The following is a 23,405-nucleotide window of genomic DNA, read 5'->3' as shown; positions in this document are numbered from 1 at the left end:
TTTTTATAATTATAATCTTACCCAAGACTGGTTGGGATTTTGGTGGACAGAAATGCAAAATCATGTAAAGAAAAAAAATGAATGGACATTTTAGTACGAGGATTTAATGGAAAACTAACCATAGACTTTTTTGAATTTTTTTTTTTAACAGTTTCTCATTTTTCAAACGATTCTCATGACAAATTCAGGAAGATGACAATTAGTTATAGAAATATGTGTGATTGATTAAATGTGTTTTTTATTTTTTTATTGAAAGCACTAGTAATTATCCTTCAATATTGAAAGACACCCAGAGCAGGAACTGAACACACGCCCCTCCCTTGTGAACGGTGTTCTTTTGAAGCTTTTGAGGAAACACTCACACAGAAACACTCACTTTCCCTTCAGACACCAGGCTGTGCTGTATGTTTTGAGGTACGTTCTTACAATTTCATATCAAATATGAATAAGAAAGTGTTTATTAAATAATGTTTTTTCATATACAAACTTTTTTTTTTCCTGTAAGGGATTCATGTTGGATATAAATATAAACATACCAAACATAAACTTGTTGAAACTTGTTGAAGCTCAACTGGTAGAATGGAATGCCAATGTCTGGCGTTTGATTGGCAAGAAATATACAAGCTTATCAAATGTCAAAACCACAGTTAGTCACTTCAGATAAAAGCATCTTCCCAACTGATAAATATAAATGTGCTGTCTTTATTTGAAATCGCTGCTTTCTTCTCTGTTGTGCAACTCAAAAGCTGCAAAACTGTAAAAGATTCTGAGGGATGAAGGGTTTATATACACAGATCAAACTGAAGCATCCAGAGCTTAGCTCTGAAGATACAGATTACTGTTCACATCGCCAGAGAGTGAAGATACAGATTACTGTTCACATCGCCAGAGAGTGAAGATACAGATTACTGTTCACATCACCAGAGAGAGAAGATACAGATTACTGTTCACATCACCAGAGAGAGAAGATACAGATTACTGTTCACATCGCCAGAGAGAGAAGATACAGATTACTGTTCACATCGCCAGAGAGAGAAGATACAGATTACTGTTCACATCGTCAGAGAGTGAAGATACAGATTACTGTTCACATCACCAGAGAGTGAAGATACAGATTACTGTTCTCATCACCAGAGAGAGAAGATACAGATTACTGTTCACATCACCAGAGAGTGAAGATACAGATTACTGTTCTCATCACCAGAGAGAGAAGATACAGATTACTGTTCACATCACCAGAGAGAGAAGATACAGATTACTGTTCACATCACCAGAGAGAGAAGATACAGATTACTGTTCACATCACCAGAGAGAGAAGATACAGATTACTGTTCACATCGTCAGAGAGTGAAGATACAGATTACTGTTCTCATCACCAGAGAGAGAAGATACAGATTACTGTTCACATCACCAGAGAGTGAAGATACAGATTACTGTTCACATCACCAGAGAGTGAAGATACAGATTACTGTTCTCATCACCAGAGAGAGAAGATACAGATTACTGTTCACATCACCAGAGAGAGAAGATACAGATTACTGTTCTCATCACCAGAGAGAGAAGATACAGATTACTGTTCACATCACCAGAGAGAGAAGATACAGATTACTGTTCACATCGTCAGAGAGTGAAGATACAGATTACTGTTCACATCACCAGAGAGTGAAGATACAGATTACTGTTCTCATCACCAGAGAGAGAAGATACAGATTACTGTTCACATCACCAGAGAGAGAAGATACAGATTACTGTTCACATCGTCAGAGAGTGAAGATACAGATTACTGTTCACATCACCAGAGAGAGAAGATACAGATTACTGTTCACATCACCAGAGAGAGAAGATACAGATTACTGTTCACATCGCCAGAGAGAGAAGATACAGATTACTGTTTACATCACCAGAGAGAGAAGATACAGATTACTGTTCACATCGCCAGAGAGAGAAGATACAGATTACTGTTTACATCGCCAGGTCAAACCCCTGCCATGCATGCCTATGCATTGACTTGGTTAAAATTGATTAGCAGTGTTAAAGGCAATAATTGTTAGCTTTAGGATAAAAAATATGGTAAACTGTGGTCATAAACACTGCTATATGTGTGTTTGAGCAGAGTCCTCTAAGCAAATGTGTTTTGGTCTTAGTATCAGTTCTCTATCATTTAAGGAAGTAACTGATGCAGCTGAACTGAGGGGTCATGAATGACATTTAATATAAACTTCTGCTAAAGCAGATCATTTGTGGAATGCAAAAATAAAATATACACTCTTTTAGCAATACAAAGGTCAAACACATATACAGTCTAAAGACATCTAAGATTTGTTATCTGCCACTTACATGAAGATAAAAAGAGTTTAATACACAGCAAGCATTTAAAAAATGTACATCAGATTTGTTTTTATCATAATACAATTGATGTGATGTCTGGTTAAATTAGATTTTCATCTTGACCAAAAATAAATAAATAAATAAATAAATAAAACGGTGTGTGTGTGTGTGTGTGTGTGTGTGTGTGTGTGTGTGTGTGTGTGTGAATTAACACCAAAATTCTAACTAAATGTACATTCAGTAATTGCAGTAATACATTGATCTACCAAATGTGATACTTTTTTAGCTTTACAGTGTAAATGCCTGTCAAAGGATAAAAGACAGGTTAATCTCATGAGTAATATATTTTGTCTTACACAGCAGGAGTTGAAGGATGCAGCTGGTAATTTATTTTCTGATGATAGTAACATACACACATGCAGATTATCCTGCATTAAAAACTCTTCTGTCAGAGAAGGGTCTCAGAGATGGTAAGTTTTCACTGCATTGATCTGAAATGATATCTAACAACATTCTTTATTGTGAGTTAGACATGATAGCTACTGTCCATCAGGGAAATGCTCAGTGGTTGTTTTCTTTAATATATTATACATTTATCGACTGATTCCTTTCATATATAACCTTTTCCCTCTAAAATCTAAATTTTTAGTAAGAGGAAAACTAATTTCATGTCACCAAAACAGGATGACATCCATGGATGTTAAATAAACACCAGCCACTGGCACATGCAGTGATAAAAGTGTTGAAAACTGGGCTTAAAGGCACTATATGTAATATTTTTGGAAAACTATATTCAAAAACCACTAGAACAATCTTGTATATTTTGTTGAGTAGTGAGAGCCTTGGGCACATATCCAGACCGGGGTCTCAGGATCACTTGAGAATTTGCCTGCCCGAATTCCAGGCATGCTTCGTCAACGGAGAATGCCTGCAGGTCCCTTGCCCTCTTAATGGAGGCCAGTGCAACCAGGAGCGCTGTCTTCATTGACAGGAACTTAAGCTCCACTGATTGCAGAGGCTCAAAGGGAGCACTCTGCAGAGAAGTTAGTACCACTGACAGGGTCCCAAGAGGGAACGAGAGAGGGCGAGGAGGATTTAGTCTCCTCACTCCTCTCAGGAAACTGATGATCAGGTCGTGTTTTCCAACGGACTTACCATCAACTGCGTCGTGATGTTCGGCGATAGCGGCAACATACACTTTCAGGGTGGAGGGAGACAGCCTTTGCTCCAACCCTTCTTGCAGGAAGGAAAGCGTGACACTGATCAGGTATCTCCGGGGGTTATCTCGGTGAGAAGAACATCAGTTGACAAAGAGGTTCCACTTCAACGCATAGGCATGTCTGGTGGACGATGCTCTAGCGGAAGTGATGGTAGCCACAACCGCTGGTGGTAGGGTACTCAAACCTGCCTTGTCCCGTCCCGGAGCAACATGGGATGTTCCAGAGATCAGGACGAGGGTGCCATAGGGTGCCCCGTCCCTAAGAAAGAAGGTCCTTCCTCAGGGGAATTGGCCAGGGAGGTGCTGTCGCGAGGAGTACAAGTTCGGAGAACCAGGTCCGGGTGGGCCAGTGTGGCGCAACCAAAATGACCTGCTCCTCGTCCTCCCTGATCTTGCACAGGGTCTGTGCAAGAAGGCTCACTGGGGGAAACGCATACTTGCGTTGGCTCCGCGGCCAGCTGTGCGCCAGTGCATCCATGCTGAGCGCGCCCTCGGTCAGGGAATAGAACAGGTCGCAATGGAATGAGTAAAACAGGTCGCAAACAGGTCTACCTGTGTGTCCCCGAACTGATCCCAAATCAGCTGAACCAACTAGGGATTGAGTCTCCATTCTCCGGGGAGAGGCCGAAGCCATGAGAGCTCGTCAGCTGCACACTCCTGGAATATAAATGGCTCAAAGCAACCTCAGATGCTTCTGACTCCATAGGAGGAGGTGGCAGGCGAGTTGCGACATACGGCGGGAGCATAGACCACCTTGTCGGTTGATGTATGCTACTATCGCGGTATTGTCTAGTATTATCAGACTAGTACGTGCTGACCCTTGAGCAACGCATGGAAGCGATGCAGGGCGAGACGTACTGCCAGCAACTCAAGGCAATTGACATGCAAAAGGCGCTGGGTCCTGTCCCGGAGCCCGCGGCAGCATGTCCAGCCCATGGTGGAGGCATCTGTCGATACAACAACATGGCTGGAAACTTGTTCAAAGGGCACTCCGCCCCGTAGAAAGCTGAGGTTCGTCCACGTGGTGAAGGTCTGACAGCAGGCCGGAGTCACTGGTACTCGGAGCGTGCCGGGTTGTCATGCCCACCTCGGGACTCGATCGCGAAGCCAGTGCTGAAGCAGTCTCATATGAAGCAATCTGAGCAGCGTTGCTGCGGCTGCGGCTGTGGATGCCATATGCCCCAGGAGCCTTTGAAATAGTTTCAGTGGAACCGCACTCTTGCCCTCGAATTGACGGAGGCAAGTCAGCAGTGACTCCGTGCGCGCACTCGTAAGCTGCATGCACATGGCGACCGAGTCGATTTCCATACCAAGAAAAGAGATCCTCTGCACGGGGCAAAGTTTGCTCTTCTCCCAGTTGACCCGAAGGCCCAGACGAGCTAGGTGCACTAGGTCCCTATGTTCGCAAACCTGGTCTCGAGAGTGAGCTCGGATCATGATAGTTCAGGCCGAAAGCCTCGAAAGCAAACCGTAGGAACGGTCTGTGTCGAGGTAGAATGGAGACAAGGAAGTAGGCGTCCTTCAGGTTGATCGCTGCAAAACAATCCTGTTGCTGGATTTTCCACATTCGAAAATGCATTTGGCCTTAAGCATCTTGAACGGCAGCCTGTGAATGGAGCGGTTTCAAGATGCGCAGGTCCAGGAATGTCCGTAACCCACCGGATTTCTTCGGGACAGTCTCGATCGCACCCTACGCCAGTTGGGTGGCAACCTCCGCTCTCATGATAGGGGCACTGCCACCAACCAGGGCACGGTCATTAGCCACGTCCTGACAGAGGAAACCAGGGAAGGACCAGCGTTCCGCGGGGGTCTGCTCTGGCAGGGGTCTGTCGACAGAGGGGGACGAGAGTGGCGAGGCCCGTGGGCGGCGCACACTGTCATCCGAGAACTCTGTGAAAGAGGGGGATGATAGAGCGGGACCCGTGAGCTCACTATCATCCGAGAAATCTGAGTGCTCAGGGATGGGGTGTCAGTCCTTTCTTTAACCAAATTAGGGTGGTGAGCAGCGGTGAGTGGAGAACAAAAGATTCTCCCCCGGCCCTCCACCAGGGAAAGCAGTGGTCCTACCACCTCCTGTAAAGAACTGACAGCCATCCCTGAGCAGCCCGCCTCAGGAGCTGCACATTTGCATCACAACAGAACATTCAACCGGTGGAACCCCAGTGTACCCCTTGGCAGCGGCCCTGTTGAAGGGAGGAAAGGCGGAGAAGGCCGTCAAGCGATCGTGGGAAGACAGTGGTGCCTTCCAGGACCTCTAGACCTCCTCATGCACATCTTGGAAGAAAGGTATTGGGGTTGGACGCTGACGTTGATCAGCGGCCGCACCTAAAAACCAGTTATCCAACCGCAAACGCTGAGGACAGGGCGGAGGGTTCCACCCTAACCCAATGCTAGCGGCGGCCCGGGAAAGCATGGCCGTCAGCTCGAGATCTGACTTGGGCAATGCTGGCACGCCTAAAGGCGGCAGCACAGCCAAATCATCATTTCCCGAGGACTCCTGCCCACCTTGTGATGCTGCGATGGACATGGCATCATCATCTGGAGCGTGTTCGAAAGAAATGCAAGGCGCCTCCGAGGAGGGACCACCGTGCTGAGTCTGAGCGTTCACGGGTTGCAACACTTGAGAGGGGGATGTGGGCCGAGGACCTATCATCGGCATATCAGTCCACACTGTCACCCTCAGGTCACCCTGGCCACCAGCCGAAGTACGACCTCCAGAGGAGACCATAGATCGGGGGGTAGATTAGGGGACTCTCCCTCATTTAGAGAGATCATTGAGTCTTGACCGTAATGTTGCGATGGTCATGTTCCCACAGTGAGAACATTACTCATCCACAAACGCTGGCCTAGCGTGGTCAACGCCCAAACACGCAAGGCAGCGAATTTTTGCCCATCAGAGTCAGAAACAGTCTGACCGCAACCAGAAGTGCACGGGCGAGGCATCTTTAAAATGACGTATTTTGGTAACTTCAGCAATTTTCTTGAAACAAATATGGTAACACATTAGTTTAGGGTCCAATTCTCACTTTTAACTAGTTGCTTATTTGCATGCATATTATTAGGATATTGGCTGTTTATTAGTTAGCCAAGATTTATTAAAAACACTGCCAGTGGTGAATAACCCTTTAAAATACAATCTTGTATATTTTAATCATGATGATGCTAAAGAAGTGATATGTGTTTCTGTATCTGTTTCTGTGCATGTGTTCAGTGTCTCAGATGTTGTCTGTCCAAATACAAAGCAAACTGAAGAGTACTGAAATCCCAGAGGTCCGGGGTGGGGTGGACATCAAGATCGGCACTGTACATTATGTCTTATCAAAGTCAGTTTGTTAACAAACAATCAAACCAAATTAACTAATTAAAATGTTCTTAGGCCCTGTTTACACGAGAACGCTCGTGGGTGAAAATGTAAAAATATTTTATCAGATGTGCCTTTCGTTTAGACGGCGACGGCGTTCTTGGGGCTTAAAAACGCAAAAAAGTGAAACCACCCTCCAGAGTGGAAATCTTAAAAACGCTCCACCGTCGCATTTCAGTCTAAACGGTAAAAACGCAAAAGTCTGCTAGACAGGGAAGGCACCGATCAGTGCTTCACATTGCCACCTAGCCGCCTGTAGTGCATACTACATTGAATTTCACACACTTTTGCGTCACCATATGCACGCATATTTCCCCCCCATAACGCTCGTCTAAACGCAGAATAAAAAGTGATCACTTTTGCGTTTTCTCTTCAGATCGTTTCCGTGTAAACGTAGCCTTAATTTTCACAGATACTAAATGCATTTATTCAAACACAAATACATGAAATTCAGTCAGTAGTTCTTATATTCATCACATGTAATAAACAGTTATTTTAACTTAGAAAATATGACTGCGTCTACATGAATATATTCCATAAATGGTGAACCGGTGTGTTTTTGTCTTTCCAGCATGCGGGTTGTGCAGTGCAGCATGCCAGACCCATCACTGGTGTTTGTAAAGGGAACTGGTGTATCTGTGGAAGTCAGTCAACTCACACTAGCCATCAATGGCAACTGGGCAACACAGTTTGGCATAATGTAAGTGTACCAGTGAATCATGGGGAAGGGGACAGCAATCAAATCAGTTTCAACTGACGTGACCTTGAAAATAAATAACATTTTCTATAAACCTTACTAGCAAACCAGTTAAAACAAGTCGAACATGTAATGAAAAGATAATGTACAGTCATCCTGTTTATTAACCCTTTTCCACACAGCAACCATTTTGGCAAATGAGCATATATGCCATTCCCAAAATAAAAATTGCTGCTCATTAGTCATTCTGAATAGACACATAACCAACATATGTCACCCATGCTGACAAAATGAGTCTGAATGAGCAAAAAAAAAAAAAAAAAAACATTAGGTATTGTTACTTTCACAAAAACCTTCAAAATGATGTATAATTTGTTGAAATCAGACAAATAATTACTGAGCTACTCCTGTTTGAAGTCGATAGAGTCAGCAAAGTCCATTTTGAGAAACATTGGGTTTTCTGAGGGTTTCAAAACAAAATCACCCAGCAACCATACCTTAAAATCCCTGGTAATAACACCAAATTTGGCACAAACCCAGTCAAAACCAATATCTATGAGTGCTGGAATGTCTCACGGTGTTGGTAAATTCTTAAAAATATATATTATTTTTGGTTAAAATTAGTTGTTGTAATGTGCATTACTGAGATTGTAATGTGTGTAATATTACCAATATTTTATCCGAAATGTGTTATATTACTGCGTTACAGCAAAAAGTAATACTTTTGTAATGCACTGACCCCTTCTCAGGGTCCTTCAGGTCATGGTTGCAATGACACATACCAAGATTCGTAACAATACGTTGCTATATTCGTAAAAATAATTGCATTTTATTGCAAAAAAAAAAAAAAAAAAATCAACAGGCAAAACGGCCAACATTAGATCTACACTGGGTCTTACAGCAAGACAACAACCCAAAGCACATCCAAGTTGGTCCAGATTTTGTTGAGGGACAAGTGGCTCCTGAAAGACCAGATCTAAATCACATTAAGAATCTATGGTGGGAAGCTTAAGGTCCATTCTCAAAATTCATGTAATTTGGAAGAGCTGGAGTAATTTGCCAAAGAGGAATGGGAAAGATCCCTCAAGATAGGTGGCAAGTTAAACATATCAAAAGTAAAATGTTTTAAATAAGACATTGTTAATGTAAAGGAGTTGATTGTTTATAAGATATGTCATATGATTGTCTTTTGTTCTATGATTGCAGCCATGATGGCGGCTCATTTGATCTGGCTGTGTACAATATCCACATCTACACCCTCCTGCAGTTAGCGGATGATGCTGGCCGTCTCTCCATCACCACTGTTCAGTGTAGTGCTAATGTAGGAGATGTGAATATTCATTTCCATGGAGGAGCTAGGTAAGTATTAACAAAGCATAAAAGACTGATGATACCTGAAGATACACGCAACAATTGTGAATATCTCTTATGACTACCACTAATGGAGTATTTCTATTCTTTCTATTCTGCAGTTTTTTTTTCAAGCCATTTATAAGTGCTTTCAGTGGACAAATATCAGAAATGATACGTGAGAAGGTTTGTCATTTTATCAAAACAAATTAACACTATTATCTGCTGCTGATGATATTTCTCATTATGTCTTGTATTGTCATTGTCATTATTATTATTTTTTTTTATTATTTTTTTTAGATTTGCCCAGCAATTCAACAAGCAATAATTGGATTAGAGACAACTCTACAGTTAATACCTGGTACTGGCACAAAAATGTCTGAAAATGATCTATTATATATAGATCACATAGATTTATAGTTAAAAGAAGACATATTATGCATAAAGAAAACTATTTTTAGGACCAATCATTTATTTTTTTTTTATTTATTTTTTTTTTGCATTGTGGCATTATTTTCCATAAACATTAAGATAAACGTGATTAATTGTTATTAAAAAATCATTAAAAAGGCCTAATTTTCTTGCATTTGCTGTGAACATTTTTGTGAGATTCACCCTACTGTGGGTTATTTCGGCCGTATTATTGAGCTATTGCTACTTAATGACATTAATGATGTTGGCGTGATTGTAAATACAAAATCCTTTGAAAACTACTTAGAAAACTACAGCATGCATTACATTCCTCTTCATTAGATGACTACAGTAATCACTCTCAAATTAATTCTTTCTAGTTAACATACCTGTGGGTCCGTATATATCTCTGAGCATCCCTCTGACATCCTCCCCGGCTGTGACAGCACAAAGCTTTGAGTTAGATATTAAGGTAAGGATATTTATTTCAGCATTTATAATAATAATTAAAGCCAGGCATACACTGCGATTTCAGCATTTATTTTGTTAAATACCAACTCTCACTGTACGAGTAAATCGCATGTGATGTAAAGCCAAAGCTCACGATCTATACAGTCCAATCGTGGAGCTGAGACTTAAAATATCCATTTCATGTCGCAATGGTTTAACTTCTGTTTTCAGGCAGGCGCAGTGAAGGGAAAAGGCACTGAGTTCAGTTCGGGGCAATCGGTTCGTAGCTCTGCTTCAACTGTGCGATACCCTCACAAGAGGAGACCAAAAGTTCTAACATCAGTAATTAACCGAGCATCTGATTGCCGGTCGGGAGAGGTTAATCGCCTCTCGTTTCCCGCTGTACACTGCACGACAAAGCTGAAATTCGGCCAGACTCAAAAAAAGTCATTCAACTCAGGAATCGGCTCAGATTCAGATGAAAATTTTACAGTGTTTGCCCAGCTTAACATTTTATTGCCATAAATTAAATGCATACCGTTACAACAGGGGTGTCCAATCCTGCTCATGGAGGGCCACTTTCCAGCTGATCAAGGTCTGCAGAATCACTAGAGACTTCCAGGCATGAGTGTTGAGCTAAACTCTCCAGGAGCAGGATTGGCTTCTCTGAGCTGTCCAACCATCCCTGAGCCCCAACTATTATTAGGTTTCTTTCTGAATATATTTAGAATTCGAATAGATTTCTCGATTTGTAAACAGTGTTATGGATTTTATTTATTTGCTTTGGAATTTTTACCGTAACCTGCCAATGACGTTTGGTTGTTGTTCCTGTGACAGGGTGAGTTTTACAGCCGCAGTTCTCCGTCTGAACCGCCTTTCTCTCCAAGCGTGTTTGACGTGCCGTACGCAGAAAACTACATGCTTTCAGTGGCTGCCTCTGAGTTCTTAGTGAATTCAGTAAGGGAATTTGTAAGGGAAATATATATATATATATATATATATATATATATATATATATATATATATATATATATATATATATAAAATATCTTATGTTTAATGTCAACCAGTAAATAACTAGAGAATATGACTACGTTTGTATATACTGATGTAACACCAGTCACAAATCTCTTGTGTATTTACATGTTCTATGGTTTTCAAGTAAAATCAAGTTGTTATTAAGACGAATAATGTGCTCTGTGTACAAATTATTTGTTCAGCTACCCACATTGTATCCCAACATGGAGATGCAGGTGCTGTTATACGCCAGCGAGACGCCACTATTCTCCTTCAGTTCAGGGGTGATAGACATTCATGTGCCGGCTGCAGCAAAGTTCTCCGCTGTTAAACCTGATGGTACGCTGGTGCCTCTCTTCAGACTGGATGTGGTGAGTTTCATGTTTGGATACACAAATTATGCACAAAAACATTGTATAAAAAAGGGAAGAGGAACTCTCACACTTTAACAGGAAAAGGCTATCAAAATTGCACAAAATATGTTGGCAAGACCAGGGTGGGGTGAAAGGTGGTGACAAGGGGCCCCACAAAATCCAGCAGTTATACTATATAGGCCCCTGCTGTATGAATAATTCTAATATTTATATTAGTTGTATGCCTGATATTTAAATGAAAACCACAAAAACATGCAATTTGCTTAAATATTTTTTCCAAATATCTGCTTCTCTTACCTCCCTAAAAATGGTTTAGTCCGATCTAAAGTATTTATTAAAGGTCCCGTTCTTCGTGATCCCATGTTTCAAACTTTAGTTAGTGTGTAATGTTGCTGTTAGAGCATAAATAATATCTGTAAAATGATAAAGCTCAAAGTTCAATGCCAAGCGAGATATTTTATTTAACAGAAGTTGACTACAGTGAACGGCTCGTTTGGACTACACCCCTCTACTTCCTTCTTTAGTGATGTCACTAGAACCGTTTCTTGACTAACCTCCGCCCACAGGAATGCTCCCTCAACTCTACTGGCTACTTGCGCACTTCTTATAACTTAGCCTACTGTGTTTACTCAGCTCTTACGGTGATTTTCTGAAGTAAAACTGACGCTTCATCTTTTGTGTGATGTACAATAAACTTTATTAAACTCATCAGTATATGTTTGATCATCATTCAGACAGCAGACTTGTAGCAGCTAGGCTATTTATAAATAATGGATACATACAAGCAGATGACAAATACGTTATAATAACCGTAATTAAACTACTAAACTATACCTGTTTCATCTCTATACAGCACTCTGACTCTGTAGGCATTATTGTCCGACTCGAAATGAACACCGTTACTGAGAGTTTTCTGATATTATCATCATTCCGTGAGATGAATTTGTCCTGACAGACTGAGCGCGAGCTCATGAAGCTCCGCCCCCTTTGCCCCCTGGGTTGTCCAGCAGCACCTCATTTGCATTTAAAGGGCACACACTAAAACAGCTCGTTTTTCTGAGCCCCAAAAAATGACAATTTAAACATGCTGTAAAAAAGGATCTGTTGGGTATTTTGAGCTGAAACTTCACATACACACTCTGGGGACATCAGAGACTAATTTTACATCTTGTGAAAAGGGGCATATTACGGGACCTTTAATTATTCAGTCAGTGACAAACATCAGATGGACCCAATAAAATTGTAAATCCCACCCCAGCTCGTGAACAGAACCAATCAGAGTTGAAGCGGCAGTGCCTGAAGTTAACGATGAACTTGGTGGAAGAGCAGGAGACTGACTGAATGAATGAAAAATGTTGGGGAAAAGAAAACATAAATCAGGGTACTAGAAACGCCATGAAAAGAAGGAGAGGGAGGCCAGGAGAGTTGTTGTATCCCAGTCGATCAAGATGTTCTTAAAGACAGGTTGTATTGTTATTTTGCTGGGAATAAGAAAATTGTCGTCTACAGCCTGCCGGGTACTATCACTCTTCATTATCGGTGCGCACCACAATCCACCAAATGATTACGTGGTCAAAATGTTGTCTACAGAGCCAGGTTCTTCAACCCAGCAAATGCATGAAAGTAGGCCAACATTAGTTATTGAAGGTCAAAGTGAAGAAGCTGAAAGTAGCGCCAGTCAGGACACAGTCACAGACAGCCCAATCTCAGCAAGCGCAGGGAGAAATGAAGGCGAGATTGGAGGAGATTTTTTGACAGCTGATCCAGAATTATGGCCAGAGAGGTTAACAGATCGTGATCGTGAGCGTGAGGTGATCGTTAGAAAGCTAGCCACTGCCAGTCAGACAGACCTGAAAACTGTTATGCCCAAGGATTCAGAAGGAAAGAAATTTCCAGAGTATCTCCAGTTTAGTAAGTCAGCAAATGGGCGAGAAAAACAGAAGAGAGACTGAGTGACGTACAGTCTAAGCGTGGATTCATTATATTGTGTGCCATGCATGCTCTTTTCACAGGATAACCTCAAAAATCAGAAATATTCTATGATAGAAGCAAAAGGAATAGATAGCAGCTTGCAAAAACAAATACAACTGGAAGTTGAAAAAAACAAAGCAATTCTTGAAAGATGTTTCACTTTTTTTGGCATCAAGAATCTTAGCATTCAGAGGAACCAGAGACAATTTAGGTGATGTTTGCAATGGTAACTTCCTTGGCACATTAGAGCTGTTGGCTCGTTATGATCCTCTGCTCAGTGATCATTTGCAAAAAGTGTCAGAGAGGAGGACAGGTGCAAGAATTACACATTACCTTAGCTCAGAATCACAAAATGAATTCATTGAGATCTGTGGAAAAAAAGGTCTCGAAAGAAATATTGAAGGAAAGGGAGCATGCAATTTATTATTCTGTGATCTGTGATGCAACTCCTGACATTTCTCATATGGAGCAGAATGTGATTCTGGTAAGATATGTAGCAAAGAAAGAGAAAGAGAACGATCAGTGGGAGATAATTGAGCGTTTTTTACACTTCAAGGCTGGCCGGGAAATATCAGAAATGATATTGGAGACTTTGGAGGAGTATTGCATTGATATTTCAGATTGCAGGGGGCACAGATTTGACAATGGGGCAAATATGTCTGGCAAAGTGAAAGGGGTTCAGGCTGAAATGAAGAAAATAAATATTGCCACATTTTCACCCTGTGCCACACACTCTCTGAATCTTGTTGGTGTACAAGCAGCAGAGTCATGTCCTGAGGTGTCCACATTTTTTGGCCGTTTGATCTGCTTATACAATCTCTTTAGTGCAAGTCCAGAGCGGTGGGCAATCCTTAAAAGTCAGACTGGCTGCTCCCTTCAACGCTTGTCAGAGACCAGGAGTGCACGCATAGCTGCAGTTAAACCTGTTGCAAACCACTTGCCATCAATTATAGAAGCTCTGGACACCATCTGTGCTAAGTGCAGTTTAACAAATGAAGCTAGGTCAGAGGCCAGTGGTCTAGAACAGTACTTTATGTCCTTCAAAGCTACAGTTCTTCTCACGGTATGGAAGAAAATCCTGCAGTCCATTGAAGACAGAAACCCAATTCTACAATCAGGGAAATTTTCAATGGAAGTTGGAAGTACAACATACAGGCACTGAAAGAAGAGATGGGAGTTTTGCGAAACTCATGGGATCATCTTTTTGCAAAAGCCTCCCTCATTGCAGAAGCTATGGATGTGCCCAGGGGGTTTCCAGTCCGCCACAAGAGAAGGAGAAAGAAGTTTGGAGATGAGAGTCAGAGTTCAGAGGATGCAAACCAACAGGAGACAGAACAAATTTGGTTTCGGAACAATGTGTTCCTTATCGCATTGGATAATATAATCTCTGCTTTGGATACCCGCTTCCAAACCACTGCAAATATATATGAAGAGTTTTTGTCATGATTCTGCCTTCTTGTCTCTGATTTTCCCTGGTCTTGAGGCAGGATCATGACAGGCCCATGTTTTATGTGCAAGCACATGGCCATTTGTTTGGGCCATGTGCTTGTGTTGTCTCGTCACCCAGCCCCGCCCCCCTTGTTATCCTCGTTTTGTCATTATTGCTTCACCTTTGTCACCTGTTGTGTATCATTAGTTCCCTATTTAATCCCCTCTTGTCTGCTGTCTTGTGTTGGTTCATTGTGATTCCTACCTGAGTGTTTCATGTTATCTGCTATCATTCATTGTGAGACTTTGTTCACTGTGAGTACCCTGTCAAGAGAGAGTTCTGTTTCTGTATTAGCTGTTTATTTGTAGTCTAGTTTTGTCAAGTCATAGTCTAGTTTAGTCACTCGTAGTCCTGTCTTGTCCTGTTTTGCCCCCTCGTGGGCTTTGTTTTCCCTGTTATTGTCTACAATAAATCTTGTGTGAGCATTCTGTCTGCTTTTGGGTTCATCTACCTTCATCCACATAACAGTTTTCTGCAATCTTAAAGTTAAAAGACTTAGAAGAAGATCAGATTCACCCAGCTTGCCACTCATTATTGAGCAAATATACAGAGGATCTTACAGCAGGCTTTGAGAATGAAGTGAGGCATCTTAAGTCTGTGTATAATGCCAGTCAGTCAGTCTCCTCTCGACCTGCTGAATTCAGTCTACATGATGCTCCAGAGCATTTCTGGACAAGTGTGCGTTGCAGTGTGCATCTTCTGCACTCTACCTGTCTCTGTTTCTGGTGCAGAAAGGGCTTTCAGCAAGTTGAAACTTGTCAAAAACTATCTCAGGTCTGCCCAAACTCAAGAGAGGTTTAATAGCCTTGCCCGATTTTTAATTGAAAGCCAGCTAAGCAGACAGCTGGACTTCAAAGACATCATAAGCGACTTTGCCAATAAAAAGGTCAGACAATGGGATTTTGGTTCATCCTAGGTGAAGTGACCTGTAAGGTCATCAAACGTTAAAGATCAAGGAAACCAATATACATATAATAATGATTTGTATAATTTTCATAGTTATTTCAATGTTCATTACTGAAGGAAAATTTGTTTTAGTGTTTGCTATTTGTTTGCTTTTATATTTAATGTTATATTTGTGTTATTTGCTTTTGCTGATGTTCAGTAAAAACTTTTATTTACATTTATTTGTTATCTGCTTTGTTATTTTGTAAGAAAATCCTATTAAGTTACATGTGATCCTCCATGCTCATATATTGTACAGTATATGATATTGGTGGAGGGTGGTGGGGGCCCACATCATTATTTTTTCAGGGGGCCTTGAATCCTCTAGCTACGGCCCTGGGCAAGACCTTCTATAAGCTGTAAAGTCAAAACTACAAACAGTGATATACTGTAGAACCATGTGTTCACCAAATTGATCAATTAATCAAAAAGGAAACAGCAATTCAGCTTAGCATGAACTTCAGTGTTCTTCTCTCACTCCACCTGCAGGACGGCAGCTTCAGTGGAAGTGCTCGGATTGACAAAAACCTGACTGGAGCTTTCCAAATGAAAAAGTGAGTTTCACTGATATTTGTCCAGTTAAAGACGCAGTCAATGAGCTCCATTTTTAGATGTGTTTTCATTTCAATCATGCATTGCATTTTTTGGTAACGCTTTAGATTACAGCCCGAAAGGAAAGTACTGTGCAAGTAAAACAAATTTACAACGTACCTTTCTGTAATTATAACGTATAAAGTACGCAAGTGTAAGTATAAGGGAACAATATGTAAAGTTTGGAGAATAAATTAACAAATTATTTTACTGTAATTATTTTAGAACTAAGGGGCACTTATTCTTCTATTATTCACTTATTCTTCTATTATGGTACAACAACCTTACATTTGGGAGCAATTTATTAAGAACATACTGGGTAGGTTTTTGTTATAATAGTGTACTAATGCGTAAAGGCTTTTTAAAATTACGGGGTACATAGTGCATTTATACAGTTTTTTTTTTGTTTGTTTGTTTTTATAGCAAAAGTGCACATATTAAGTTTTGGCTTCTGTGTTTCTAGGCAAGTAAAACTACACCTATTTCAACTTTTGCTTAAATACTGGGTAAATATACTACTATAATGCTATACTGGGTAAATACTTGTTTCATGTTACAGGATAAGTGTGACATTGTGGGCTGTAAATTAAAGTGGTGCTTGTTACCCTCTTGTTCCATGTAGTTACAGGTTAAGTACATTAAAAACACGTACAGTACTTTTTGGGCTGTAATCTAAAGCGTAGCATTTTTTTTTTTTTTTTTTTTAAGTTCCCTAAGGTCCACTTATAATGTTACTAGTATCAAACACGCTTATATTTTAGAAATAATTGGCCATTTTCTACCCTATTTTTGAATGCCCACTGCATCTTTACATATGAAATAAGTTTTCTACATCATCTTTTGCCCTGAATGCTGCATCAAGTTTAACGCTGACTCTCGGATCATCTGAGATTGGTGATTTTAAGGTGAGACCAGACAGTGATGATTCATGTCAAATATTCACTTTAGTAGATCAGCATAATAAGATGTTTTATCTTTGTCTAATCATTCAATGTACAGACTGACAAACTCGAGCAAATGTCAGTGATGGCAGTGAAGATGTTTGTACTTCCAAAAATAAATGGTATGATATTGCATTTATTACAAACTTGCAACCAATAAAGCAACTTCTGAAAACTATAGACTTTGCAAAACTGTTTTTTAGAAAGTCTGGGAACTGATAATTAACACCTTTTTCCACTTTGCATTTTAGCGGCCCTGAAGGCTGGTTTTCCCTTACCCACACTGAAAGGCTTTAGTTTGATCAATTCTCAATTGCTTATAAAAAATGTGAGTACTATTAAATGTTAAACTATTGAATGTTTGTATTCTGAAATGTACAGGGTTTGGATTTCGTTTGATATTGCAAAAAGGTTGGAAAACACAGTGATACAGTCTGAATTTGTTTGTGACTTTTTCAGGGCTTTGTGGGCATTTTGACTGATGTCCAGGACTCCCTGACGGGCCTCTGAGCTCCACACATGACCTGCACAAAATAACTAATAACTGTACAACTGCAGAATTGTTTTCAGTGTAAGAATTATATAATCATTACTTCAAATGTCCATATATACACGTTGATCAAATGTGACCATGTTATTTTTCCACATAATATAATGTACAAACTTTTTTGCCACCCCTCCATGCAAAATACTCTACAGGCTATTTTCTACAGTTTACGGTGAAAAAAGAAAGAAAAAAATACATAGTTCCTTCATTGGAGTTAATTTGCGTAAATAATCTGGCTTGCATGGAAGGCTGGCATGATGTCTTTTGTTTGTGTGAAAGCTTATTAAAAAAAAATTAATCATAAGCAATCTAACATTCATGTTATTTCACTACACCATTAAAGATTTTGAAGCCTTTTGGATATGACCAAGGCGCTATACAGTGGGTACAGAAAGTATTCATACCCCCGGTAAATATGATCAAAAATGGCTGTAAAAAATAAATCTTTCATTCAAAATATTTGATATTTTGTTAAAAAAATTGGCAAAATTCTAACCTTTCATTGAAGTAAAATAATTCAAATTGGGGGGGAAATCACATTATGAAATAAATGTTTTCTCCAAAACACGTTGGCCACAATTATTCATACCCTTTTAGTAAATACCTTTTTACAATCTCCTTTTGCCAAGATAAGCTCCTATAATGCCTGATGAGTTTGGAGAACACCTGACAAGAGATCAGAGACCATTCCTCCATACAGAATCTCTCCAGATCCTTCAGATTCCCAGATCCATGTTGGTGCTTCTTCTCTTCAGTTCTTTCCACTCATCAGGTCAGGGAACTGGGACGGTCATGGCAGAAGCTTCATTTTGTGCTTCCTAACACATTTTTGTGTTGATTTTGATGTTTGTTTTGGATCGTTGTCCTGATGGAAGATCCAACCACGGCCCATTATAAGATTTCTAGCAGAAGGCGTCAGGTTTTGATTTTTTTATCCGTTGGTATTTGATAGAATCCACAATGCCATGTATCTGAATAAGAAGTCCAGGACCTCCAGCAGAAAAATATGCCCACAACATTAAAGATCCAGTGGTATATTAATTATTCTTTAAAAAAAAAAAAATATTCTTAAAATATTAAATCCAACTAACCAAGTAACATATAAAACTGATGGCATGCTGATGGCATTTACCAGTAATGTATTTTCTGTACTGTAAGTTTCATTCATAAGACAGTGTACACATAAAATGTTGACTGAAGGAAATAAGCAATCTGTCCACAACACTTAGTAAAGAGCGTCACTAGCTACGTTTACATTAGCCTTCAAATTGCGCAAATTGAAATTGTAAATTGAAAATTTTCTCAGTGGAAACAATTTAGCTAAACTCCCATATATCGCAAAAAAGTTTTATTGCATTTACATGTCACCTGACTGATGGTTGGGTGTGTTTGGACAGAAGAAGACACGAGTTCTTTATTAAACTCATAAAAGACAAAAGAATTACGGGAATTCTAAACCACTAAGAAATGCCACAATTTATCAAGAGCTTGAAGCAGATATGAGGGAGAAAACCCCAGAAACACCTCATATGTGCCGCTCACAGGCGCTTTCCTTGCCATTAATGCTTGGGTGACACACCTACGTCTCCTTCCATTAAAAATAATGTCTAGTGCGGTGGCTGAGATATACATAAACCCACTGCCATGAATTTTGGAATGACTTATCGTGAGAGGAAAATAATTACGTTTTAGTGGCATAACATCAGTTAAAGGGATAGTTCACCCAAAATGAAAATTAGCCCATGATTTACTCACACTGAAGCCATCCTAGGAGTATATGGCATTCTTCTTTCAGACGAATACAATCAGAGTTATATTAAAAAAATATCCTGGCTCTTCCAAGCTTTATAGTGAGAGTGGTATATGTTGGGTGTATATTTTTGGAAGTCCATCATCTATCCATCATAAAAGTGAATCTATCCATCATAAAAGTGCATCTTTCCATCATAAAAGTGCATCTATCCATCATAAAAGTGCATCTTTCCATCATAAAAGTGCATTTATCCATCATAAAAGTGCATCTATCCATCATAAAAGTGCATTCATCCATCATAAAAGTGCATCTATCCATCATAAAAGTGCATCTTTCCATCATAAAAGTTCATCTATCCATCATAAAAGTGCATCTATCCATCATAAAAGTGCATCTTTCCATCATAAAAGTGTATTTATCCATCATAAAAGTGCATCTATCCATCATAAAAGTGCATCTGTCCATCATAAAAGTGCATCTGTCCATCATAAAAGTGCATCTTTCCATCATAAAAGTGCATTTATCCATCATAAAAGTGCATCTATCCATCATAAAAGTGCATCTGTCCATCATAAAAGTGCATCTGTCCATCATAAAAGTGCATCTGTCCATCACAGAAGTGCATTTATCCATCACAAAAGTGCATCTATCCATCATAAAAGTGCATTTATCCATCATCAAAGTACATCTATTCATCATAAAAGTGAATCTATCATCATAAAAGTGCATCTTTCCATCATAAAAGTGCATCTATCCATCATAAAAGTGCATCTTTCCATCATAAAAGTTCATCTATCCATCATAAAAGTGCATCTATCCATCATAAAAGTGCATCTTTCCATCATAAAAGTGTATTTATCCATCATAAAAGTGCATCTATCCATCATAAAAGTGCATCTGTCCATCATAAAAGTGCATCTGTCCATCATAAAAGTGCATCTGTCCATCATAAAAGTGCATCTTTCCATCATAAAAGTGCATTTATCCATCATAAAAGTGCATCTATCCATCATAAAAGTGCATCTGTCCATCATAAAAGTGCATCTGTCCATCATAAAAGTGCATCTGTCCATCATAAAAGTGCATCTATCCATCACAGAAGTGCATTTATCCATCACAAAAGTGCATCTATCCATCACAGAAGTGCATTTATCCATCACAAAAGTGCATCTATCCATCATAAAAGTGCATTTATCCATCATCAAAGTGCATCTATCCATCATAAAAGTGCTCCACACTGCTCCGGAGGGTTAAGTCGACTTGCGTACGGCCGTCTGCCGAAAGTTAGTTATTTTAGTCTATAAAGTTTTAAATATGGAATATACCCATTGACCCTCACTACTGAAAAAAATTATTCGTTGAATTTAATAAAAAATGTTATGGTAGTGGTTGCACACAATTAATTTTAGCTACATTTAAACAACTGCATTAAGTTGAATTCAAATTGATTAAGTTCAACTTAATGCATTTGTTTAAATGTAGCTAAAATCAATTGTGTGCAACCACTTACCATAACATTTTTTATTAAATTCAACGAATCATTTTTTTCCATTTTTTTAATATAACTCTGATTGTATTCATCTGAAAGAAGAAAGTCATATACACCTAGGATGGTTTCAGGGTGAGTAAATCATGGGCTAATTTAAATTTTTGGCTGAAATATCCCTTTAATGGAAATGCTGCTATTCTTTTATCGACATTTTGAAAATATTGCAAAAGTTTTGCGCAAATCTGTAATGGAAACCAGGCTGTTTGTTAAATCATGTCTCAGCTGGGCAGATAGGAGTGTGTCACCCACAGAGGAATGGGCCTATTGACCAGCGTTTAGCTTTAATTTGAACTTTTGATGTTGTGCTGAAGTCAGTCAGCCGGACATCAGTCTGATGAAACGTCTGAACTCTCTCGACAGCTCTCTGTTGGCTTCTCCTGGAGTCCTTATTTACTGCAAATCAAACCCTCAGGGAAATGAGATCCACAGGAAACACCAAATCATATTGGTCTACACTAATGAAGCCACTTAGTTGAGCGATAAATCATTCTCAAAATACACGTCCAGATAAATTCTGTTTTTGTGTCTCTTTTTGTGCTTCTCGCGAGGAGAGCTACTTCTGTTTCTATATTTATTTATACACATACATATCAGCTCAACAGTAAATGCAACTGTGACTGTGAAATGTTTGCAAATACGCAATTAGAAAGTAGCTATGAAGTAACTCATGTTCTGTTTATCAGACAAAAACAACTGTAAATTGATATTTTATCACATTGCAAACTAAAACCTGCACCTTTGATGGCATATGGATTTAGTGCTAAACTTTGACATATCAGTATGACATATAATAACAGAGAAGATTGCTTGAGTTAACCCTTTCCACAGACTGTGTGTCAGGTTTGGCATAGACGAAGCAGACAGAATGGTAAGTTAAATGCTTTAATTTGCAGAATGGATCGGTACAGCGAAACAGGTGAGTAAACAGTAAGTTGAATTTCAGATGATAGCTTAACTGAAGGGTAACCAAGTCTCTCTCTTTCTTTTTCTTGCAGATGATGATGATGGAGTTCCTTAGAAGACGGACAGGTGACTGTCTGAGAAGATCGGGACCGTAGGTAGGTAGACAGGTAAGTATGGCAGAGTATGGTAAGTATGGTAAGTCTGTGTCATGTGTAGACGAGATCAGACAAAGACTGAATGTTTGTAACAGGTATATATGGGTGAACTGATGATGAGGTCCAGGTGACGGTGATTAGTAATCAGGTGACAATGAGCGTGTGAATGACTGAGTGGGCGGAGTGAGGGAATGAGTGGAAGGAGATGGTGATGGAATCCTGACAGTATGGTGAAAGGTCCAATGAATCGAGGACTCAGCTTACGGCAAGGCAGGCGGAGGCGAATGTCCCTTGTCGATAACCACACCTTCTGACCAGGTTGGTATTGGGGTGTATCGGCTCGTAGACGATCCGCTTGATCCTTGTGCCTCCGCACTGCCTGTTGTAGATGCACATGAGCTGAGTCCCATACCCCCTCACTCTGATGGAACCAAAAGTCGACAGCTGGAACCTCCGAGGGCTCACCCGACCAATGGAAGAGAGGTGGCTGATATCCGAGGAAGCACTGAAAGGGGGTGAGCCCGGTGGTACGCTGAGTGAGGGAATTCTGGGCGTATTCCGCCCAGGGGAGGTATCGGTTCCAGCTGTCCTGGTACTGGTGGCAATAAGTTAGCAGATAACGTCCTATCTCCTGAATCTTCTGCTCAGTCTGGCCGTTGGTCTGCGGATGATATCCTGAAGAGAGGCTGACAGTGACCCCGAGGAGCTTGAAGAAGGCGTGCCACACCCGGGAGATGAATTGGGGTCCCCTGTCCGAAACGATGTCTTCTGGAATGCTGAAATTTCTGAATACATGATGAAACAATGCTTCAGCTGTTTCTAAAGCCGTGGGTAAAGCAGGTAAAGGTATCAACTTGCAGCCTTTGGAAAATCTATCCACAACGACAAGCACACAGGTAAATCCACCGGATCTAGGAAGGTCAGTCATGAAATCCACTCCGATGTGTGGCCAAGGTCGTCTGGGTAAAGGTAGTGGCACAAGTTTACCCTCAGGCAGTTTCCTGTGAGTGTTGGTGATGGCGCAGACTGAGCATCCACGGACGAACCTGGAAACATCTTCGGAGATGGACGGCCACCAGTACCGCTGACTGAGGAGCGAGAGGGTACGCTTGCTACCTGGATGTCCAGAGCCCGGAACCGTGTGAGCAGAGTCCAAAAGGGGAGTACGAAGATGTTGAGGTACGAAAGTACGCCCTTCTGGACCTCCCGGCGGAGCAGGATGGTGAACATTTTCCTGAGAGATTTGCTGGTCGATGTCCCAGAGAATGGGACTGAGGATTAAGGCTGGAGGGAGGATGGTTTCAGTACTGAGGTCCTCTGAAGATGAATGATGGAGTCTGGAAAGAGCGTCTGC

At 40.4% G+C, this 23,405-nt stretch overlaps 1 protein-coding gene across 3 annotated transcripts; it reads left to right on the top strand.

Moving 5' to 3' along the window:
* Positions 1–309: 309 nt before the first annotated feature.
* Positions 310–17,995, top strand: LOC311088099 (bactericidal permeability-increasing protein-like). 3 transcript variants are annotated; one of them, XM_084121760.1, is made up of 15 exons: positions 310–414; positions 2,692–2,798; positions 6,759–6,870; positions 7,480–7,608; positions 8,812–8,964; positions 9,078–9,141; positions 9,256–9,316; positions 9,747–9,838; positions 10,654–10,773; positions 11,037–11,204; positions 16,102–16,166; positions 17,066–17,108; positions 17,203–17,266; positions 17,396–17,472; positions 17,604–17,995. In XM_084121760.1, the coding sequence occupies exons 2-15, from the start codon at positions 2,702–2,704 to the stop codon at positions 17,652–17,654; spliced, it is 1,296 nt and encodes a 431-aa protein (XP_083977886.1). In that variant the 5' UTR covers positions 310–414; positions 2,692–2,701; the 3' UTR covers positions 17,655–17,995. The 3 variants fall into 3 exon arrangements, with proteins under 3 accessions (XP_083977886.1, XP_083977887.1, XP_083977885.1); XM_084121759.1 differs by having other exon boundaries at positions 356–414; positions 2,689–2,798; XM_084121761.1 differs by lacking the exon at positions 10,654–10,773 and having other exon boundaries at positions 332–414; positions 2,689–2,798.
* Positions 17,996–23,405: the final 5,410 nt, after the last annotated feature.

The sequence above is a fragment of the Abramis brama genome (genome assembly GCF_963993115.1).
Source record: "Abramis brama genome assembly, chromosome: 8".
In the NCBI taxonomy this organism is placed as follows: Eukaryota; Metazoa; Chordata; class Actinopteri; order Cypriniformes; family Leuciscidae; genus Abramis; species Abramis brama.
The sequence above is the reverse complement of the archived record's forward strand: the minus strand, read 5'-3'. Positions and strand labels throughout refer to the sequence as shown.